This window comes from Taudactylus pleione, unplaced genomic scaffold, assembly GCF_031769625.1.
Source record: "Taudactylus pleione unplaced genomic scaffold, aTauple2 ptg000121l, whole genome shotgun sequence".
NCBI classification, from domain to species: Eukaryota; Metazoa; Chordata; class Amphibia; order Anura; family Myobatrachidae; genus Taudactylus; species Taudactylus pleione.
Genome location: NW_028284523.1, coordinates 18,019,061 through 18,041,014, shown reverse-complemented (window position 1 = coordinate 18,041,014; position 21,954 = coordinate 18,019,061). Strand labels below are relative to the sequence as shown.

Genomic DNA, 21,954 nt, shown 5'->3' with positions numbered 1-21,954 from the left:
CCTATAACATAGGCAAATTAGGAGGTATGCACCTGACTCAAGTGCAGTGGAGAATGATTTCCATGTTGTGCATGGTTTTCCAGCCCTTCGAACTTACCACACGTGAAGTCAGTTCAGGCACTGCCAGCTTGAGTCAAGTCATTCCCCTCATCAGGCTTTTGCAGAAGCAGCTTGAGAAAGTGAAGGAGGAGCTAAGATGGAGCGATTCCGCTCAGCATGTGAGACTTGTGGATGAAGCCCTTCATTTGCTTTGCCAGGATTTGAAATCAGACCCCTACATTTTGGCCACCGTGCTCGTTCCTAGGTTTATAGACTATGTGGTGTCTCTCTTTTCGGCCGACACAAGCCTGCAGAGGTGCAAAGACCTGCTGGTGAAAACACTGTCAGCTGAAGCGGAACATGACACGTCAACAGCTCCTTCTTCATTTTCTCCCGCAACTGGGGCTGCCAGGAAACATCTTAAGTATCCTAAGCAACCTGCTGGCGGTGATGCAGGGCAGACAGGACCAAGTTTGGACATCTGGTCCGGACTGAAGGACCTGGCAACAATTTCTGACATGTCTACTGTCACTGCATATGATACTGTCACCATTTACTTAAAGGTGGAGGATTATATCGGTGGCAGTATCCAAGTAGGCATGTCAGACAGTCCGTACCTGTACTGACAGGAAAAAGAGGCAATTTGGAGCCCCCTGTACAAACTGGCTCTATTTTACCTGAGTTGCCCCCCTCCAGTGTGTACTGTGAATGAGTGTTTAGTGCAGCCGGGAACCTTGTCAGCGAAAGGCGTAGGAGGTTGATTCCACAAAATGTGGAGAAGATGATGTTCATCAAAATGAATTATCAATTCTTCCAGGGAGACCAGCCTCCAGAACGTACAGAGGGACCTGTGGTGGTGGATTCTAGCGGGGATGAATTAATACTCTGTGAGGATGAGGATGTACACAACACTGAAGAGGGTGAGGAATCGGTGGATGAGGAAGACATCTTGCCTCTGTAGAGCCAGTTTGTGCAGGGACAGATTAATTGGCAGCTTGTTTTGTGGGGGCCCAAACGAACCAATCATTTCAGCCTCAGTTGTGTGGCAGACCCTGGCACTGAAATGATTGGTTTGTTAAAGTGTGCATGTCCTGTTTATACAACATAAGGGTGGGTCGTAGGGCCCAAGGACAATTCCATCTTGCACCTCTTTTTTTTTCTTTGCATTATGTATTGTTTGGTGCCTAGTTTTTCAAACTGCCATCCTGTCTGCCACTGCAGTGTCACTCCTAGATGGGCCACGTGTTTGTGCCGCCCTCTTGTGTCGCTTAGCATAGTCATCCAGTTACCTTGGTGCACCCTTTTTGACTAAAAACAATATTGTGAGGTGTTCAGGATATACAGTACTGGAAATGAGTGGAAATTAATGTTATTGAGGTTAATAATAGCATAGGAGCAGAAAACCCACAAATTCTGTGATTTTATGCTTTTTTCCAAATAAACATAGATCCAAAACACAAAACCCAGAACCCATATCCAAAACACAAAGAAAGATCCAGATCCAAAGCCAAAACACAAAACATGAAAAGTGGCCGGTGCACACCCCTAATATATATATATATATATATATATATATATATATATATATATTTCTAAAAGCACAACACAAACCGGCGGCACTCTGATGTAATAATCACACAAGCAGAAGGACAGATGCTTCAAATTTTGATGTTTAATACATCGTTATCAGGATACACAATATGTTAAAAACAGACACTTACTTTATATCTTCACCACCCCATGTGCATGACTGCGGTTTCCGGGTCCAGTCCGGCGGCGCCCACTGATGGCGACCCTTAGCCGCAGTGACTATGTGTGACTAAAAACAAAAGGCATATACAGAAAGTCAAGAATGGTGTACATTATAATAATGGCAAAAAAGACACACATAATCAATAAACCACAGTAATAACAAACTAACCACTGTTTTCATATTAGAATTCAGGAGATATAAATCTTAATATAAAATACAAATCAAAATTAATGATGCACTGCATGGTAAGATACATCCCCCAGCACAGTACCCTCAAACTATATCACATTCGCCATTCAGTATCATGAAAATATTGCACAGGTCCAAATTTCAATAGTCATCACAATTAATGTCACCCAGAGGGCATTACAATTGATAAAAAAGGGAGCCTTAGATGAACTATGCTAATACTATAAACATGTGATATTAATTATTGCCACCTCAACAATCCCCGGACTGTCATCCGTAGGGAAGGAGAAGCAATCCCATGTGATCAGACCAACCGATGTTGAGGTCACTAAATAATAATAATAATAAAGTAATATCTCCTAGCAGATGTAAAACATGTACAGGTTGAGTCTCCCATAACCAAATATTCCAAAATACGGAATATTCCGAAATACAGAATATTTTTAGCATAAATGAGATAGTGAAAACTTTGATTTTTGATGGTTCAATGTATACAAACTTTGTTTAAGGCACAAAATTATTAAAACTAAAGTATAAAATGACCTATAGGCTGTGTGTGTAAGGTGTATATGACACAAATGAATTTCATGTATGTACACACACTTTGTTTGAGGCACAAAATTATTGAAAATATTGTATAAAACTACCTTCAGGCTGTGTGTATACGGTGTATATAATACATAAATGCATTCTGTGTATAGATTTGGGCCCTATACCTAAGACATTTCAATATGGTATGCAATTATTCCAAAATATGGAATATTCCAATATCCAAAATATCCCTGGTCCCAAGCATTTTGGATATGGGAGACTCAACCTGTACTTCCAAAGGATCCTCATAAAATCATGGGGCCTGATTCAGAGCCGTTCGCTATTTGTGGTCGTTCGTTCAAAAACAAGGGGTGGCTATTCAAATGATCCGTTCGCAAATTGCAGTCTGTTCCCACCTCTAAGTCTGAACGAGCGAGCAAAACATACACTCGTTTATTTGATAAAAACGCCCCCTGGCCGCACGCACCATACGTCATGTCCGCTATTTATTAGATTAATCGAGTACATCGTACAGCGTATGAACTGCTCGCTATTCTTGTGGTTGGTGTTTTCAACCGCTATTTTGCGAGCAGTTCTGAGTTAAAAAAAACCAAGTGACGTGGTCAATGACGCTGCTGTATTAATTATGCACTCCCTTAAAACGCCCGTTTTGACCTTTAAGCACGCCTGCGTTCGGATCTCCACTCCCCGTTTTCAAGCACCTTCCCCTGTTACCACCCACATACGCCTCATTCTGTCACTCAAAATAGCAGGCCCTCGCTATATTGCGTACCAACGATTTTCGGCCGCACTGACTGGTTCGCGCATGCGTACTAAAAACTGTACGCATGCGCAGATGTGCGAACATCGCTTGGAACGAGTGTACTGCCGCTAGCGAGTGGCTCTGAATGAGGGCCTTGGTATACAAAATTATGCTGATCCATACCAAAAATCTCTTCATTAAAAGTAGATTCAAAATATACACAATGGTCACAAAATATTGGAATACTAGTGACCTAAACCATCTGTTTCAGGGTTGGACTGGCCCACAGGGGTACATAGGAATCCCCTGGTGAGCCCCAATGCCTACTCTAGAGATCAGGTTCAAGACTGTGCACTTGAACTAAGCATTATACATATGTTACATTATACTGCACAGGACTATGGTGCATTTTGTACAATGCATTGCTGTTATTAATCTTGTACATTATCATGCATGTACCAGCAGTATTAACTATATATACAGTTTTAAGGAGCCCAGTCCAGTGGTTAGCCAAGCCTCTGTGGAGGATATCCACAGCCCCTTTAGAGGCTGGTCACACCCTTAAATCTGGGACCCTATCACTTCATTCTCCCGGTGGGCCCTTCATGTACTGGGCTGTGTGCCATGGTGCTTCATTGTGATGTTTATTATCAACTTTACAACAAGTAATTTAAATGGGATAATTATAAATCTTTACCTTAAATGTGTTATGGACTGTGTTAAAGAGAAAACCTTTCTAAAAAAAATTATACTTGGTTCATTAGCCTTTTGGTTACTGTCTGCCTATTGTATTTTCAAGAGACCTATTAATAACCTATTCTTTAGTCAATCCCAAAGATGAGCTAATGATTATTCTTAAAGTGATTAATTTGTTTAATAAAATCTAATTAGAACTCAATAGCCATATTCACAAATGAACATTATGCTTTTTTATTTATACAAATCTTTCTTAAGCAGGATTTTTGCTTAATGTACCTTTTGTTTAATGTACCTTGGTAACATAACTTGTTTAGTTGAAATTGTAAAAATTAAATATGGATAAGAATTTGTATTTGTTTTCAGACTAAAAAGAATGACAAAAGGAAAAAAAATTTCCTACTACTGTATGTGAAGTGGGTGAAAAAATACTTATTTTATTATCATATTTTATTACAGAAATAAACTTTTTAAATATGATTTCAAATTTTAAAATTGACCCATCACTTATAGTCAGAGGAGGCAGCCATTTTTGTTGTCTGAAATAATTTTCATTAAAATGCAGGCCATCAATCCCCTTAAGTATTATTGATGAATGGTTAATGGGGTTGGTGTATTGTTTGTGTGCATACAGATAAATGGTGATGGTTATTAGCACTGTATGCCTGTATGCTATGTTTTGTAATGTGTTGTCTGTAGTGAATGAATATGTTGTGTGTGTTTGTAATGCTTAAAAGACAAAGTTGTCTTTTTTATCATTACAAACAGACACAAAATATTCCTTCACTACATACAACACATAACTCATCACAAAACATAGCACACTAAGGAACATAACTATCTGTACACACACACTAACAATAGAGCAACCCCATCTAACTACTCACCAGTTATGCTTTAAACAGCACCTCAGTTGTAGCGTTGCACCGTCATACTCCCTAAATTGAATTACACCCACATACTTCCTCAGGTGTAGCATTGCACCCACCTTCCATGGTCAGCAGCTCCTGCAATTACATCTAACTAGCACAAAATAACCAAAATCAAAGTATCATTTCCCTAAGAACTTATTACAATTGTCATGAATGGTTGTTGGGCGTACACAATGGCTGCAACCTCTTGTTGTAGTTTACAGATGAATTCTTCTTGAAGTTAGAATTTAAATGATTGATCCCTTTGCCTGGATATAACACTGACTTTTTCTGCATTGTGCCCTAAATTACTTCACTGCTTGACGTCATGACTTGCTTCACTATTGTTGTAGAAAAAATTAACCTTTTTGTCTCTTATTTATGATATTTTTGTAGAACATTTCAAGACTTGGCCAAACAAATGGATTTATCATATGGTACAGTTAAAGATTCAGCTGTATATGAATATTTTAAAGCAAAAGGAACAAACACTTTGGAGCAAGACAGCACATTTGCAGAACTATGGAGGACTATTAGCAGAAACAATGGCGCTGACAATTGTGTTTCCAGCCCTACTGAGGGCATTAGGAAGGTATGCAAAATGTTTTAATTCATAACCATACAATAAAATAATTACCCAGACTCTGGGTCCCAGATTGATAAAAAACTAAAAATACTGTAGGAAAAAATTTGCATATGAAGAAAAGAGTTTGCTTTAAATAACTTTTAAACAACTTCCCCAGATATGTAACTAAATGATTTATAAAAACACAAACCAAAAACCACATCTTCAAAACCAAATAACACAAAGGGTTAGTTTTAGAGTTGGATGCAAATACATTTATACTACTTAAATATGTAGCACACACACTATGTACTAATATTGTGTTTTTCAGTAATCAAACAATAGCAACACCTTGGACTAATTTATTTATTAGTGCCAGCATATTCTTATGCTTTACAATTGGGAAGAAAAAAGTAATAAGATGAGTCTGGGTAATAACAGACATAAAAAGAGGTAAGGGGGCCCTGCTCATAAGCTTACATTCTAGGAGGCTGGTTTGTAGCATTCAGATGGCAAATGTCAATTCATCGAGACAAGACCCTCCTGGGAATGCATGGTGAGTGAATTGTGAAAGGGTTAATCAAAACAAAACTAACTGATCTGTCTAAAGTTATTAAATTCTCCCAAAAGAATTCTCACACTCAATCTTAACTTACCAGTTATCCAATCAGTAAATATGGTTTCAAGCTGGCAATGTGACAAAGTCTTCAATTACTCCCTGGCATATCTCAAAACACAATTTCAACCTAATTTAATGAGAATGACTGATAACCAAACCATTACCTGACCTAACTATAGTGTTCTAAACACTATGCCTCTCTGGAACATTAATTTGTTAAAAACACAAATAAAGAATGTTAGTAAATTGAGTTTAGAACAATTCTTATTTATATACTACAATATAAAAATTACATACAGAAATGCAAATACAAATCTGTTCCTAAAATAAACAGAATGAAACACTGAAATCTAGCTTATTTTTTATATAACATGTTGCTAGGGGGACCGTTAGAATGAGAACAGCTTCTCAGTAGGAGGCTAACCCCAAAAAGTAACCATTATACATAATTTTTAAACATTCACTTCTTTCCCAAAAAGCCTCCTTTACTGTGAGGTCGCTCAAAGAGGAGTGTGGCATTCTAATCTGTATTATGATACTGTTGTTGCCTTGTGTAGAAAATTACAGTACTTCTGGTTAGAAAGTTTATAATTATAATATTTTTCTTTGAGAACATAATATAGATATAATTCTACATGCAGTACACAGAATGAGTTTATGCACATATACATAAGAAATATATTTTTGAAATATGGTCCTTAGAAAAAGATGTAATTCCTCTATTTTTTCTATAGTGCTGTTATTTGTAGATGACACGTGTTTCCGTACTTACAAATATATACTGCAGTACTCCCATATATGGATTATAAAACATAGTTTTGTTTAATATTTCTTACAGTAAATATTCATTAATACATGTTTTGCCAATATTTAAAGTATAGATGGCTGAGCCATAAACCATGGTTGATTAGTCATCTGCGCACTGGCATCTCTGCATAAAATCATTCAAGCCAGGTGTCGAGAACTAGTATTCTCAAGATATGGTAACCACAGGATAAAGAACTCATATATTAGGATGACAACAATTATATGTTATTATTAAGCCATAATCATGGTAAAGGGCAATACAAGTTAAGGATGCTCCCTTGAGATGTGTCGTATTTTGTGTTAAACACATCTTTAAAATACATTATTATCAAGCATAATTTCTGCACCCACATATAAACATGATCATTCTGAACCCAAACATTATTAGCATTAGTTATAATCCATGTACCTGAAGATACATGGATATGTTAATATGAAAATGAATATTTGCACATACACAAAATGATGTTTACATTCAACTAAATCACCCCTAAAACATCAACATAGTATGTCTTTGAAATATAATGTGTAATAGTATGGTACATTGTAGTTTTATGGTAGCGTTTTATAGATATAGCTGTACCGGGTACATCTAAGTATTATTTGCAGTGCTATTTGGGATGAAGGGAATAAAGGGATTAAAGACACACTTTTTGTGGTCTTTCTTATATTTAAATAGAGCTTATTTCAATTTACATTGTTTCATGATTAAACAATATATATTTATATTTTGAGAGAAAAGCATGAAGATTAGTATGTGGTTTTATGCATTGTGATTTGAATAATAGAATGAAAAATGTTCTTTACAGTGTGTCACATTTTGTTAGTAGACGCTTTTTTTCAAATGTTATGTGGTCTGAGACCAAAACCATTTCTGTAAAGTGCTTGTAGTTTTATTGAAGCCCTTGGTGTGCTATTGTCTTAATTGCTCTGTGGCTACAGAGAAGAAGCTTGGAGTTTCCTGTCTTATTTCAAGATTCTAGAACGTTTTACAGAAGGCAAGAAAAGGAGACGAGAAATTGTAGATACGGATGAATGTTTTTTCTTTAAGTATAAAATAGCTTCTTCAATGAGTAAGGCTAGTTAGGAAAGTGAGTAGTGGGCACAGGTGACATTACAATCCAAATAAATAAGCATTTTTTATTTAGAATGTAATCTTCTCAAAGCTTTCATTTTGTTCTGATGGAATTATTACAATTATCTTGTCTAGATATGTCTATAGATAAAAGGCTGCCGTTTGCTAAACATAGACTCTAATAGAACATCCTGACATGAGAACATGCTTTCTGGCAGAACATTTCAAGGTTGGCTTTTTAAAAAGTGCACAGAGAATTATTCAACTTAAAAGCCAAAGATTATCAGTCATAATGATATTTTTAATGTAAGGGCAGACAGCTTCAAAATGTTTGTAGGTGAGATCTTTAGAATGTAAGACAAGGAATGACAGATCCCATTCATCTTCTTCCTTATAGCTGGAGATTCTCTCCATTATACTGGATAAGCAGATGGAGACTGTTCAGGAAACAAATATTGCTTTTTATTAGAACTTTGATTAAGACACAGTGTTTTAATTCTTTCACTAAATGTTTTGTGGCTTTAAAACAGTATGAGGCAATTGCAAAAAAATGTTAGCTAATTATCACTGCTAAAGTTTTTTTGCAGCTGTTGTTATGAGAACTGCATTGATTCTTCCCTGCTGTGTAGGCGTTTATCAATGGTTTATAGCATCAATAATTTGCAGGGAATATCTAACTTTTAATATAGAGCGTTCTTGCAGTTAGATAGGAAGTGATTGACTTTCGTTCGATGAAATTATTATTAAGCCCTAAGCCTATTCTAGTGCTGTAGAAAAAGCAAATATTACAATATTTTTACCTAATTTTAATAGTAAGTTCAGTGCTACAGAATATTACATATGAATGCACTATGGGGCAAAATTCAATTAGGTTTGAACCACAAAAAGTCTTGCAGACCTTACACCCAATTTTGGTTTACTATGGGCATGCGCGCTCCAATACCCGTGGTATCCAATTAAAAAGAGATGCATGCTAGGTTTTCTGCTTAGGAAACCCGGCGGTGTGAGGAAAAAGAATAAAAAGCAACTTACCAGTCTGGTAGTCTCCACGCTCCTAGTCAACTACCCTACATTTTTGTACTATGGGGGTCGCTGCTGGGAGGGAAGGTGGCTGCTGGGAGATGTAGTTCTCCCTGCTACTGATTCAGGGGGGGCTTGCACACATGGATGTGGGGGGGTCACACACACTCACACATACTTACACATGCTTACCACACACTGCTGCAGAAGACCAGATACCGACAACTTGAATGAAGACAGAGCTTTGGAAGGAGAGTAATTATTGACTAATTAAACTAATTGGAAACTTCAAATTGCTTAATTAGTCTTTAGGGGGATGGGTGCCACAAGGGTCCCAGAGTAATTCTTGACCATTTTTTCCTAAAAATACGGATTTTTGGAAAAATTGGTTGTGCTCTGGGGCTGCAAGAAAAAAATCTCCTTTGCTGAAAAAATTAAAAACCCTGCACCCAATTGAATAGCAAAACTCCCACACATTAAATATATTTAGATTGTTTCTTAAATGTAACTCCACAAATTATTATTCACATTTCACATAAACTGCTTTTATTGTTAGAAAAAAGTAATGTCTAAGCTCCTGTAAATAATATTTGTACTGTATTAACTGTGAGTTCTCCAAAGTTAGTTAGGTACAAACTAGTGTATTATAAAGAATAATGGACCCTTAACTTTAAATTATTATGAATATTAGAAGTCATCTCAAATAGCTCTGGCCTGTATAATAGCATTTGGCCTACACAGGGCCGTAGCTAGGGTAGTGTGGCCGGTGCCATCGCACAGGGCACCATAGGTCAAGGGGCACTGTTTGGGCCTGTCAAATTTCTGTTTTATTATCAATCTTGCTTGTAGCTTCCTCTTATTTCATCCCCAGCATCTCCTGGCCTATCCAATCTCTTCCCTGGCCCTTCCCCATGAAGCCATGGCTCTTATTTGGGTGCATTATGTCCCTTTGAAAAATTAGGGGGGCACCAAAGCTCTTTCTGGCACAGGGCACCAAAAAGTCTACAGCTCTGGGCCTACAGACCACATTTTATGAACTCCGAACATCAAATTTTATATATCTTATAGTTTGCTTTTTCCCATACATGCATTTCCCCATTATAGTTGCTTCTAAAAGACGGCAGCTGAAATAGGATTGTAATAATCCTATTTTGTCTGCCGTCTTTTAGAAACAACTAGAATACATTATCATTCAGATCCTCTGATGCATGAAAGTTCTGAACGGGATCCGGTCAAAATTCAAATAGTTGTGACGCTTGGACTTAGAATGCCGGCGCAAGAATCCTGACACATGTCAGAATCCCAGCGCCAGAATCCTGATGTTAAATACTGGGGTTAGGGGGAGGGTTAGGGTTAGGCACTAATGGGGGAGGGTTAGGTTTAGGGTTGCCTGGATGGGGAGGTGAGGTTTAGGCACCAATGAGGGAGGGGTAGAGTTAGGATACTGACCGACAAGTGACAGTTTCCTAACCCTGTCAAGATGGTGACATCAGGATTCTGACTGCTGAGATCCCAAGCACCGGCATTCTGTATCCAATCCATTCTGAACATTTAATGTACAGAATGGGATGCAATCAGAATGCCAACTGTTTGGAATCCGGCAGTCAGAATGCCAACGCTGGAATTCTGACACTTGCCAGAATACTGGTGCCACCATACCAACCACTGGAATCCTGCAGGTAAGTACTCGGGTTGGGGGCAAGGTAAGGGGTTAAGGTTAGGCAGCTGGGGGGTAGGTTTAGGCTGCAGGGAGGGAGGGTTATGGTTAAGGATAGGGATTTGGTTAGGATTTCTTAACTGGGGGCATCAGCATTCTAAACTGGTCGAGATGCCGGCATTGGGATTTTGACCACCGGGATCCCGAGTGCCAGCATCCCGTACAGAACCAATAATCGTCCAACACTTATAAATCAAAATTTTTTAAAATTTTAATATCAAACATGTTTGATTTTCCCAACTGTCATGATGCTGATTCCAAGCAGTGAACTATACATCATACCCATGCAATGTTCAATGTATGGAAGCACCGCTATTATGGACCAGCAGAGTTGCCATCAGAAATTATTGGGCCTGGGACTACCAAAATAGGCAGGGTCCCCCTGCCCTGGCCTCCCCACAACCCCAGACACTTACCTTAGTTACCTCACTCTTCTTCTGTTCTGGCTGCTCCTCAATCCTCACACACCACAGCTCCTCCCTCATTCAGAGGTGCAGCATGATGTCATGCAACAATGGCTAAGAAGAAGAACTTTGTACGGGCTGGCTGTGACGTAGGTAGGAGGCAGAGCAGGAGGGTGGCCCTGGGCAGCTGGGTGAGAAGTGACACACGAGGCACTTCTATTATTTGGCGGCTTGGGGGCAGTAGTGAGCGTGGCGCTGGTAGGAGCAAAGATGATAGTAGTAGTGGGCAGTGGACAGTATTAGTAGCAGGCAGGCATCCTGAGCCTGAGCCTGTCAGTCAACTCACTCCTGGCCTGGGCTCCAGTCACGGCAATCCCCCCTGATGGTGGCCTTGAGGACCAGCACTTACTGTATCATCCTGAAAAATTCTTTGGGCAGCATTACTGTATTGTGCTTATCAATGTTCTAGTCTCTTTATTCCCTCTCTCATTGCTTCTAACCTCATCATACCATACAAACTGGACTTCTTTTAGCTTTCCATTTTGCAAAACAGTTATTCCTTGCTGCTATGTAGCTGATAAACTATTTTATTCCACCTATAACGTAGCTGAAAAATAAATTGCAATGTCTAAAAGATTTATGGACTTACAGTATGTATCAAGATGATTTTTACATAAAATAATGCAGAATTTGTAGTTTCTGAATAATTTTATGTATCGTTCCCATGTACTAATGGCATAATGCAGGAAATTTCCCAGATATCTCCAGCAAAGTGCTAATTAGCACTTCAGATCGCAGTCCCCATTATTATCTATAGGTGCTACGATCTGACCCCTATGTACTAAACTCCAAAAGCAAAGCTTTTCAGAGTTATCCCCTGTAGTTTAGACCATCTTTAGATCATGTAAACTACTATAAGCCTATGGAAGCGCCTGATGCAGGAGAGAGATCTTTCCATCTCTCTTTCGCAACCACCTGGCTGACACCAGAAGCTGACACTATGTTCAACTACTGTCCCTGCAAGTTCCCATTTGTACATAGCCGGGATATTTTTATTCAAAATTAAAATAACTGATGATCTGCGATTATTAGTATATAGACCACTTAAGCTTGTAAAACATAACCACATCTATAAAGACATGATTTAAATTATCTGGTGCACTAAAACTAGACCTATTTATTTACCTACTTTATCAGTGAAAAATATGATGAGTACCAGGTAATGTCCATGCTTTGTAGAAATTACACTTCATTTAGCTGTTTCTCTACATGACCTGTTAAGGCTTGTATGATGGGGGGGGGGGTGGATTTTGCTGGAGGCGCGCACGTCAGGGTATTTTTGCAAAAAACACATCGGAAAATGTACGGCGAGGATTCACAGGGACAAAGCTTTCTCGCAAGCCCTGTCCCTGCATTCAAAATTTGTTACATCTTTGAGATGTATTCAAATATATGGGTGATATTATCACAACCCATTCCCATCTTAGATGCAGATTGTGATAAATAGAGCCCTTTCAAATTAAATCTATTTCTCTTATGTCAAGATTGGGATCTCTATGCATCTTGTATGTATTAATGTACCACTGACATTTTGTAAATACTGGTGTACTAATATCTCATCTCCAGTACACTATTAATAATTTTACTAGCATAATGGATAAAGCAAAATATTTTATAATCACCATAGCATATAACTTTTCCAAACCAAAAAAATCTGGATATCCTAGTTTCTACCTTTCTTTGCCTACATAGCTTGCAATTAATGCTTCAATTTCAGTGTTTTCTGTGTTCCATAGGCATATGGTTGGCAAAAGTAAATGGGCCAACTGTAAGGACAAGGTCCACATTCATTTTGGCCATGGGCTAGGGAGGTGAGATGGGTATAGTGTGCTAATACCACTGTTGTTTGGTGACTATGCATTAAAAAATTAAAGGGGAGTATGTGAATATTTTTTGAATAGCAGAGGTTATTAAAAAGGAGTACGTTGTGTCAGAGTGTAAGTGGATGAGTGGGGAAGCTTACAAGATGTTTGTTAATTAGTTTTGGAGGTATATACTGTATACAAACTGACAACAAAGTCTTGTGAGTATGATTATAAAGGCACAGTAGTGCCCTTATATTAAGGCAGAATAAAAAAAACTGCATTCTCTCATAGAGAACTCCCGAGGGGGGTCATAGTGTTTAAGGTGCTACACCTCAAAAGCTTTTAGAGATACCAAGCTGAAATTTGGCATTGAACTGGAGCTTGGTGCTGCATGCCAAATTTCAGGTTAAAAAAATAAAAAATTAGGATTTTGGAGTAATCTAAAGTTCCAACTGTCAGTTTTTTCTGAACAATTTTTTGCTGTTCTTTATGGAGGATTTTGGGAAGTCAGGGTATGGGGCGAATTTAGACTTGTGGTTTGTTTTAATAGGTAGCTATTGTTCCAGGGTAGGTGCTTTTGGGTTACAGGTAAACTAGAAAGTTACAGTTTTTAAACTATTACTTCACAATTGCGCCATTATACAGATAGGAAGCTTCAACTTGTTGCACAGCCACAGCAGGGGTTGTACTCAAAGTGGCTTCACTTAGGTGCAACAAGATGGCTTTCTTTTGTGGGCAGTAGTGGCGGTGGGACTCAGGGAAAGTAACTGGCGGTAGCTGCGGCAGTGTAGGCTGCAGAACCCGGGGGAGGTGGTGGGCATTAGCGGTGGTGTGGGCATTAGCGGCGGTGTGGGTGGCGGTGGTGCAGACTGCAGGACCTGGAGGAGATAGCGGGCATTAGTGCAGACAGATGCAGGCTTGGTTCAGGAAGATCTGTGATGCCTGCATCTGTGTATGAATAAAACTCAGAAGCATGGACAGGATCAGTGAGATCCGTCTGTGCTGTGTTTAAAAAAAAAATTAAAACCTGTGTAAAAATAAAAATGCCTGCACCCTCCCCCAAAAATGAACAACCAGCCCCGGGCTTTGGAGACCCAGTACTGGTTTTGCTCAATACAGGGGACAAATTACATAGGAATCTCCTATATGAAGCACAAACAGCATCGAGCTTTTCTGAACCAGTTCTGGTTGCCAAAATACAGGGGACAAATGACAAAGGGGTACCCTGTATTAAGCGCAACCAGCACTGGGCTCTGAGCCAGCTCTAGAAATACAGGGAAAAAATGTGTAGCATTCCCCTGTATTATCCAGAACCAGCACCAGACCTTTCCTAGCTGTAGGGGGGGGTAATGCCACAGCAAGGGGAGCCCTTTCACCAGGTCTCCCAGCCAAAGCATCACCCATGACCACTAGTCATCACAGGCCAGGGATCCCTGGGGAGCTAGGGGCCCCCAATAAAGGGGTCACCCTCTCCAGGGCACCCCAGGCCCAGGCTGAGAGCCCGGGGCTATCCCCTGCACCCCTGGGTGGTGGGTGCCATATGATTGTGTAGTGTGGTGCATTTGTTGTAGTAAAAATATTGTCTATTGCTGTGGAACTGCAGGACCACCCCCACCTCCCCCACATGCTGGTACTTGGAGAACCACAAGTACCAGCATGCGGGGCATTACGGGCTCACTGGTACCTGTAGTTCCACTGCAAAAGAAATATTAAAGGAAAGACAGGACACGCACACCATAGACAGTAAAATTTTATTAACACATACATGCACACACACATGTACGCATTCTATCTTACATACTCACCTAGTATCCCTGTAGCCCATCTGTGTTCTTCTCCAGTAGATTATCCATAGGTACCTGTAATAAAAAAATCCATACTCTGCTCTTCCTATGTGTGGATCAGTCCTCTTCATTCCAAAGTAGGCAATCCAGGGTCTTGGCAAAACAAAATAATGAATTTCGCGAGCCACGGACATTAGTACTGTCCTATAAGGACAGTACTACCCGAATGATGGCTTTGTAGTGGGATTTCACTATAGAAATCCTGGTGCTGAGTGCCAATTGGATGAGAGAAATGAGCCTTCTGCCTCTCAGCCAATGAATGGTTGACAACATTGACTTCAATGGTGAGAACCACAAATGTAACTTTAGGTTATTTCCGTGTCAATTTCAAAAATGGCGTCTCAGCTGCATTTTTGAAATGTAAAAATGGCAACCGCTAGCCAATCACAACTCACCCCGACTCTCGGCTGGCTTATATAAGCCAGCACGAAGCAACAGCATGGCCGTCCGATGGCGGGGAAGTAGCAGAGAAGACAGAAAACACCAGGGAAGTCCTGGATGGGTGGCATTCTTCAGGTGAAGATGCTGTGGAAGTTCTGAGGGGGTGGCAGCCATGTAAAAGTTCAAAGGCTGCCACCCCCCAGGTGAAGGTGCAGGAAAATAAAATATTAAAACAATCGTGTGTTCCTGTTTTATTTAAATATTTATTTTACAGGCGTACTATAGGTACCAGCGGGCCCTTAATCCCCCACTTGCTGGTACTTGTGGTTCTCCAAGTACCAGCATGCGAGGGAGACTTGCTGGTACCTGTAGTCCTACTGCAAAAGACAATATTTTACCTTTCATATACAACACAATACACTATCATCTCGGCACCCACCACCCAGGGGTGATGGGGATAGCCCTGGGCTATCAGCCTAGGCCTGAGGTGCCATGTAGAGGGGGACCCATTTATTAGGGGGGTCCCCACCTCCCCACAGATCCCACCGGCCTGGTCCAACTAGTGGTCTATGGGACATGGTGAAAGGGTTCCCTTGGCAATGGCATTAGCCCCCCACTAGAAAGGATCCGGTGCTCGTTATGGTTTAAACAGGAGAACCCTATCCATTTTTTCCCCTGTATTTCCAGAAACAGGACGGGCTCAGAGCCCAGTGCTGGTGGGACCCATATGTCATTTATCCCCTGTATTTTGGCAACCAGGACTGGTTCTTAAAAGCCTGGTGCTGGTTGTGCTTCATATGGGGGACCCCTACATCATTTGTTACCTGCATTTAGCACAACCAGTACTTGGTCTCCAGAGCCGTGGCTGGTTGTTTCTTTGGGGTGGGGGGCACACGTTTTATATATATATATATATATATATATATATATATATATATATAAAATTTATTTTTTCATATGGGTGCCTGGACGGATCTCACTGATCCGTCCATGCATCTGTGTCTTATTGATTTTTTTTTAAAATGCAAGCCACACAGTTTGCACTGATCCATTTGTGCATCTCTTAATAATTTATTTTACACAGATGCCTGCATCACAGATCTCACTGATCTTGCACGATAGTTCTTAAGTAAAAATGTGCTGTTTAAGCACCATATCATGTCCTGGAGTGTCGTGGAGTGTTCAAGGGAAATCATTCACAATATTGCATCGTGAACACACCGTTCCATCTGTAGAATCCTTAAGAAAACTGTTCAGGACTGGAACCATCAGTTCCAGTGAGCCTCTCTCTCCCCCACTGCTGCCCCTGTGAACTGCCCTGCTGCTGCCACTACTCCACACCCCCGCTACTGCCCCATTGCTGCCACTGCCCCACACACCTGCAGCCTGCCCTCTCAGCTATCTCTCCCTCTGCACCCCTGAAACACCTCCTGTGTGCTGTCCCCTCCTCCACCAGCGCTACTGTACCATTTTGTTGCTCTTCTCCCATGCAGGTGGCCTGGTTTGGTGCTCCCTGATGGTTAATGATGAAAATGCAATGAAATTCCATAGACAAAAAACCTTACAGTTTCACATGTCCTATTAGGGCTTCTTAGACATGATCTGAAATTTCACAAAATCTACTCAATTTCTGTCACTCAAGCTTAAAAAAGCAATGAAATTCTGATCATTAAGGCTGATGCCTTAATGAATGTGTTCTTTGCACAATACAGATATGGTATGCTATCACACCCTGTGGTTAACTGCAGAATCAGCACTCTCAGAGTGAGATTGCTGTTACTCACAAAATGGTGGAGCTGCTAATTCACAGAATTGTGTGCTCATTGGAATACATACATGCAGTCTATACAGTCTATGCAGTTTAAGCAGAGTTTTCAATAAACATGTATTTCTTAATAAACTACTTAATATGTAATTGTTCAGTTGCAAAACAGATAAGCATCTCTCAAAACAAATGCTTATTTTTATGACTAGGGATAAAATATGGTATAATGACACTCATTTCAATGTCTATTTTTTATTTAATCTCTCATGGCTTTAATAGTTGGAAAGCTTATATCTGGGTCATTAGAACATAGACATCGTTTGCAGGTTTACCCCAGTTATATGGCTCAGCATGCTGTGCCTTGAGGTTGTAACTGATGGCATCTGTTTTCATGGTTACTGGCTGATGTGGGGATTTCAGGCTGCTACTGAGTAACTGTTCCAATTTGGGGAATGGTCAGAATCTTAATGAAGAAGAAATACTGTCAACTCTTTTGAATGCAGGGTGTTGGACATGCATATACTGTACCCTTGATGGTACATATACTGTACCATCAATAGACACAAATATGTCATCTCTTTAAATTATTTAACTTGTTTTGTTACTGTGAGACGCAGGGCTAAATGTAGTAAATTGCAATTTTAAAAGCCACTAAGTTTTGAGGCACTGGATTTAAAGGGGCAATATTATTAAATACAAAATCAGAGATAGACATGGCAGTTTTGAAATTGCCGCTTAGTCAGTATTGCCCATATTCTCTTTTTACCTCCATTACCTATGACTGCAATTCCTTGTTATAACAGAGATGAATTATATAGAACCCTATTTGGTGGAAGGTAGTAATATTATTGTGTAAAAACAGTTATGTAAATCTTGGTACACAGCTGACCCAGCTGATGGTGCAATGTGATTTAATGATACTTTGTGCATGCCATACACACTGCATGTTCTGGCTACACATTATATGATATATGACATCATGGGCGTAAACACTACAAAATGTGTATGATATATCGTTCTGATCCACGTCGGAACAATATATAGTACAATATATCATATAATGTGTACCCAGCTTGGGAGTAATTTTCTGTAATTATATATTCTGCATACTGTGAAGAAGCGGCATCAATATTTTAATAGAAATATATTTATTTATTATTGACCAGCCCCTAACCCACACAGGGCTAAATATTTTCACAGAAGCAAAACTTCAATTTTACAAACTACTGACAGTAATTTCAAACGTTTCATAAAATTCATTCCGTACATGGAATAGAAAAATATCAGATGAATATTCAAGATTTGAACAGAACGCATATCAGAGAAGTACAGGAGAGGCCAAATAAAAATCCCAAGCTAGGAAGCAGTGATGAACTTCAATAAAGTCTGTTAACATGATGGAAGACCATTCCTTTGTGAAGAAGTACAGTACATAGCGTACATCATTAAAAAGGTATAATTGCTGGGAGCTATAATGAGAAGTTTATCTTTCTGCTGTAGACTTGATAACACATTTTTTTTAACGAACAGTATATACAGAAGACTCTGTTCAAACAAAATAAAATATTAACACTACCGACTCATAATTTGAAGTTTAGTTTCTGTTCAGTGGAATATAAATGTTCCATCTTTACTCCTGTAGAGAAATTAAAGATATTCCTAGCCAAAGATGATTAGTAGACAATGATATTAATTTGTGATTCCCAACCCTGTCTTGAGCTCTATCCAACAGTCCATTCATTTGTTTTATTTATGGAGCATGTGTTACAAGTATTTACATATGTATATTTATAAAATCTTGTCTATGCTGGGTACACACTACAACGAAGGATCAGTTAGCAGACCGATCCACTGTCCGAATGGCCTATTGGTAAGTTACATACACACTTATCAATTGGAAACTCGAATCAGTATGTCTGGCCTAATATAATCCATAACAACTGGACGGGCATTTTAGAATTTAACCAAAAAATATGGTGGTCGCTCATATCAGCTTAATGACATAGCACAGGTGCTTGTAAAGGGTAGGGTTTACACTGAACCACAGAAAAATAAATAGTTTGTTTATTATTTATGTCATTTTAATTCTTTCTCATTTCATTAACACTTATTGATTTATCTTTACACATCTATTCTTTACACTTCACTATCACATTTTTTCCCCTTTTCGTGTGATGGCCTGGGGATGGTCATTGGCTGGAATTTTTTTGGGGTACCTTGCGTCTCGGACATGAACCCCTTAATGTTAGGGACGCCATTATAGAGGAGCCTTTACGATGGCCTGGTGCTTATTCATATATTTGCAAATGTATGTAACTAATACCTCTGAATCTCTATTATCATATAGGATTTAAGTATTTTTTGTTGATATTGCTGCAGTGAGCTGGAGGGAATCTTTTTTTTTCTTTTTTTTCTGAGGCATTTAGAATTTGCCCACCCATTTGAGATGCCCGTGTTATTGGTCTCTCTAGCAAGTGTACGGGTAGTCGGCGGGTTGCCTGCACACACATGATCTTTCAAATATATCGGCATTGGCTGTGCTGCAGGGTCAACCTGATATGTCTGTGAATGATGTTATTCACAAACATATTGGGTGTACACTCCCGATGATGCACTCACGATATATCGTTCATTGATCGAACAAATGATATATCAACAAGTGTGTACCAAGAATAAGGCCATTTTCACACTGGCATTGACTCTCAAATGTTTAAAGTGTAAACAAAAGCTAGTTGATATGTTATTTTTTTGAACCCTGACATTATAGAATAAGTGAATGTACCCTTAAATTCATGCATTCTAACAAGCTTTCACTTTGTGTCAATTTATATTTTTCAAGCATTCAGTCAAAATATAATGGAGTTCTATGAAAGAGCTCATGAAGTACACTATTCAGCTGGCACACGTTCAGATCACAATCTCTTTAAGATGAGGCAAAAGGCAAGTTCTTGACTTTTTTCAACTAGCATTGTTTTTCCAATGCCCATTATAGTGTGATCACACAAGCACATAGTGCTTAAGAGGACTGAGTTATGACAAAAAAGAAAGATTGTGGCTCACTTGGTGCAATTGATTGGCAGCTCTGTAGTATCACTGGTAGGCTATACAATCAGGGATCCAACTGACGAAGCCGTGTCAGGTGAAACGCGCGTCTTGCTTCCGGGTAGTCTCCGGAGTGCACGTGGAGACTCACGCTGTCGGGACAACATTGCTGCTACACAGCCACTATTGGTATCAGGTATTTACTCTTTTCGAGGGACACCCGGGCAGCACAGTCTCATTTAATGTTCCCCCTGCACTGTGATCTCATATCAGAGGGGTGAGTCGTGTCATTTGCTGACCCAGTGATGTTTTCTCCTTTTTTCTCAATCCTTTGGGTTCAAGTGGAGTGTTAGCGGTGCCGGGGAGCCAACGATTGGGAAATCTCTCATTTATTCTGGCACCAGGAATATTATATCACTTAACTATTACCACTGAACACTCTTATCTGTTCTCCAGGTGTATCATATTCTCTCACTGTTCCGCTGGGTAGCCTGCGCTTCACACAGCAGGCTATCTATGGAGTTGACAGGGTAGTCACTTTGGACATCTATCTGACTATATTTCATACCCTCATGGTATATGAGTTAGGTCCGCTCATGCTCCATTCACTACATTATGTACATGGAGTATAGCAGCAACCTATCCCTTACTAATAAGTGAGCGGTTACTTTTCTATTTCTATTTTAGTATAATACCTGATTTTTTGTATGTTCCTTCATGTCCTTAACTTTCACTATATCTTTATGATTTATATGAAATTTTGAATATGTGAATATTTTTGTGCTGTGGTCTTCATAATTCAGCATTGTACGAACGACTCATTTATCTGGACATGTATGATGTATTATGCCGCAATTTTTGCTGGGCAATATATGCTTTCTGAGCAATTGATTTAGGGACATACAGAGGGTATTTGGTGGGTGGACATATTCCACCACAATATTTAGATGTAGCAGCGTTTTGTTTCAATATTTGATATATATTATTCTGATTATCAAACTTATTGTTATTTCATTAGATTTTTCACCCAGGCTATTTTCAGATTTTATTATGGGTATGCTATAATGTATCATGTTTTTGCAACTATTAGAGACCATATGTGATGTCTTAAAACCTATCTTCATTGTATTTGGTTACACAATATAAATCATTTGTGACTATTTTTTGGTCTCTTGTATGTTGTATATCCTTATATGAGACTTCTATTTATCTCATTTGTATTAAGAAGAGACTTTGTTTTCATACCCAATCACTAGCAGGTAACCATCCGATGGTTATTTAATTTGGTATATTCTCTAATACCCTGCTTAACTATATATATGTTGTTTGTCCTCCATTTTGTCTGTCCTGAATTTTATTTTATCTATATTTCTAAATAAACATTAAGTTTTATTTATTAAAGCAGAGAACTGTGCCCCTACAATATAGAGTACTTTCTTTTTCCTTTCTTTCACTATGTAGTTTACTCTTTGGGTGCACCTCCTATCACATATTGGGTACTACTTCCCAATTATGACTTCATGATTAAGGAGTTTTTCTCTCTGCTGTCTCATAATAATACCAATATTGGTACCAGTGCTTGGGGTTTCCCCTCAATTCCCCCTTTCCCCTCACTTTTTATACAATCAGCTGTTAGAAGTATCTCAAAGTGTAGAATACACATGGCTTTATTTATGAAGCAGTGGCATTTGTAAGCCACTGTTTCCCAATGGGTTGCAGATAAAAATTTAAAATGGCATTTGCATTCCCAGCATGCTTTACACTGACTGCGGGTGCCATTTTAAATTTTCATATTTCATATTGGAGCCTGTTACCACTCTTAAACTAACAGCATGGATGGATGGTCTTTATTGTAATATATATTTAATGCCAAAATGTCAGTTTCCGCCCGCATAATGGAGTAAAGTTGGTACTAGTTTCCAAAGTGTTATCTGCCAAACTGGGAACTTTATTGCGGGGAATTAAGGG

At 39.2% G+C, this 21,954-nt stretch overlaps 1 protein-coding gene across 1 annotated transcript in view; it reads left to right on the top strand.

Moving 5' to 3' along the window:
* GRID1 (glutamate ionotropic receptor delta type subunit 1) overlaps positions 1 to 21,954 on the top strand; it is a 326,741-nt gene that overhangs the window by 248,027 nt on the left and 56,760 nt on the right. Inside the window, exon 10 of the mRNA XM_088472239.1 lies at positions 5,279 to 5,474. Coding sequence (XP_088328365.1) covers positions 5,279 to 5,474 — 196 coding nt within the window. The remainder of the gene's footprint in view (positions 1 to 5,278; positions 5,475 to 21,954) is intronic.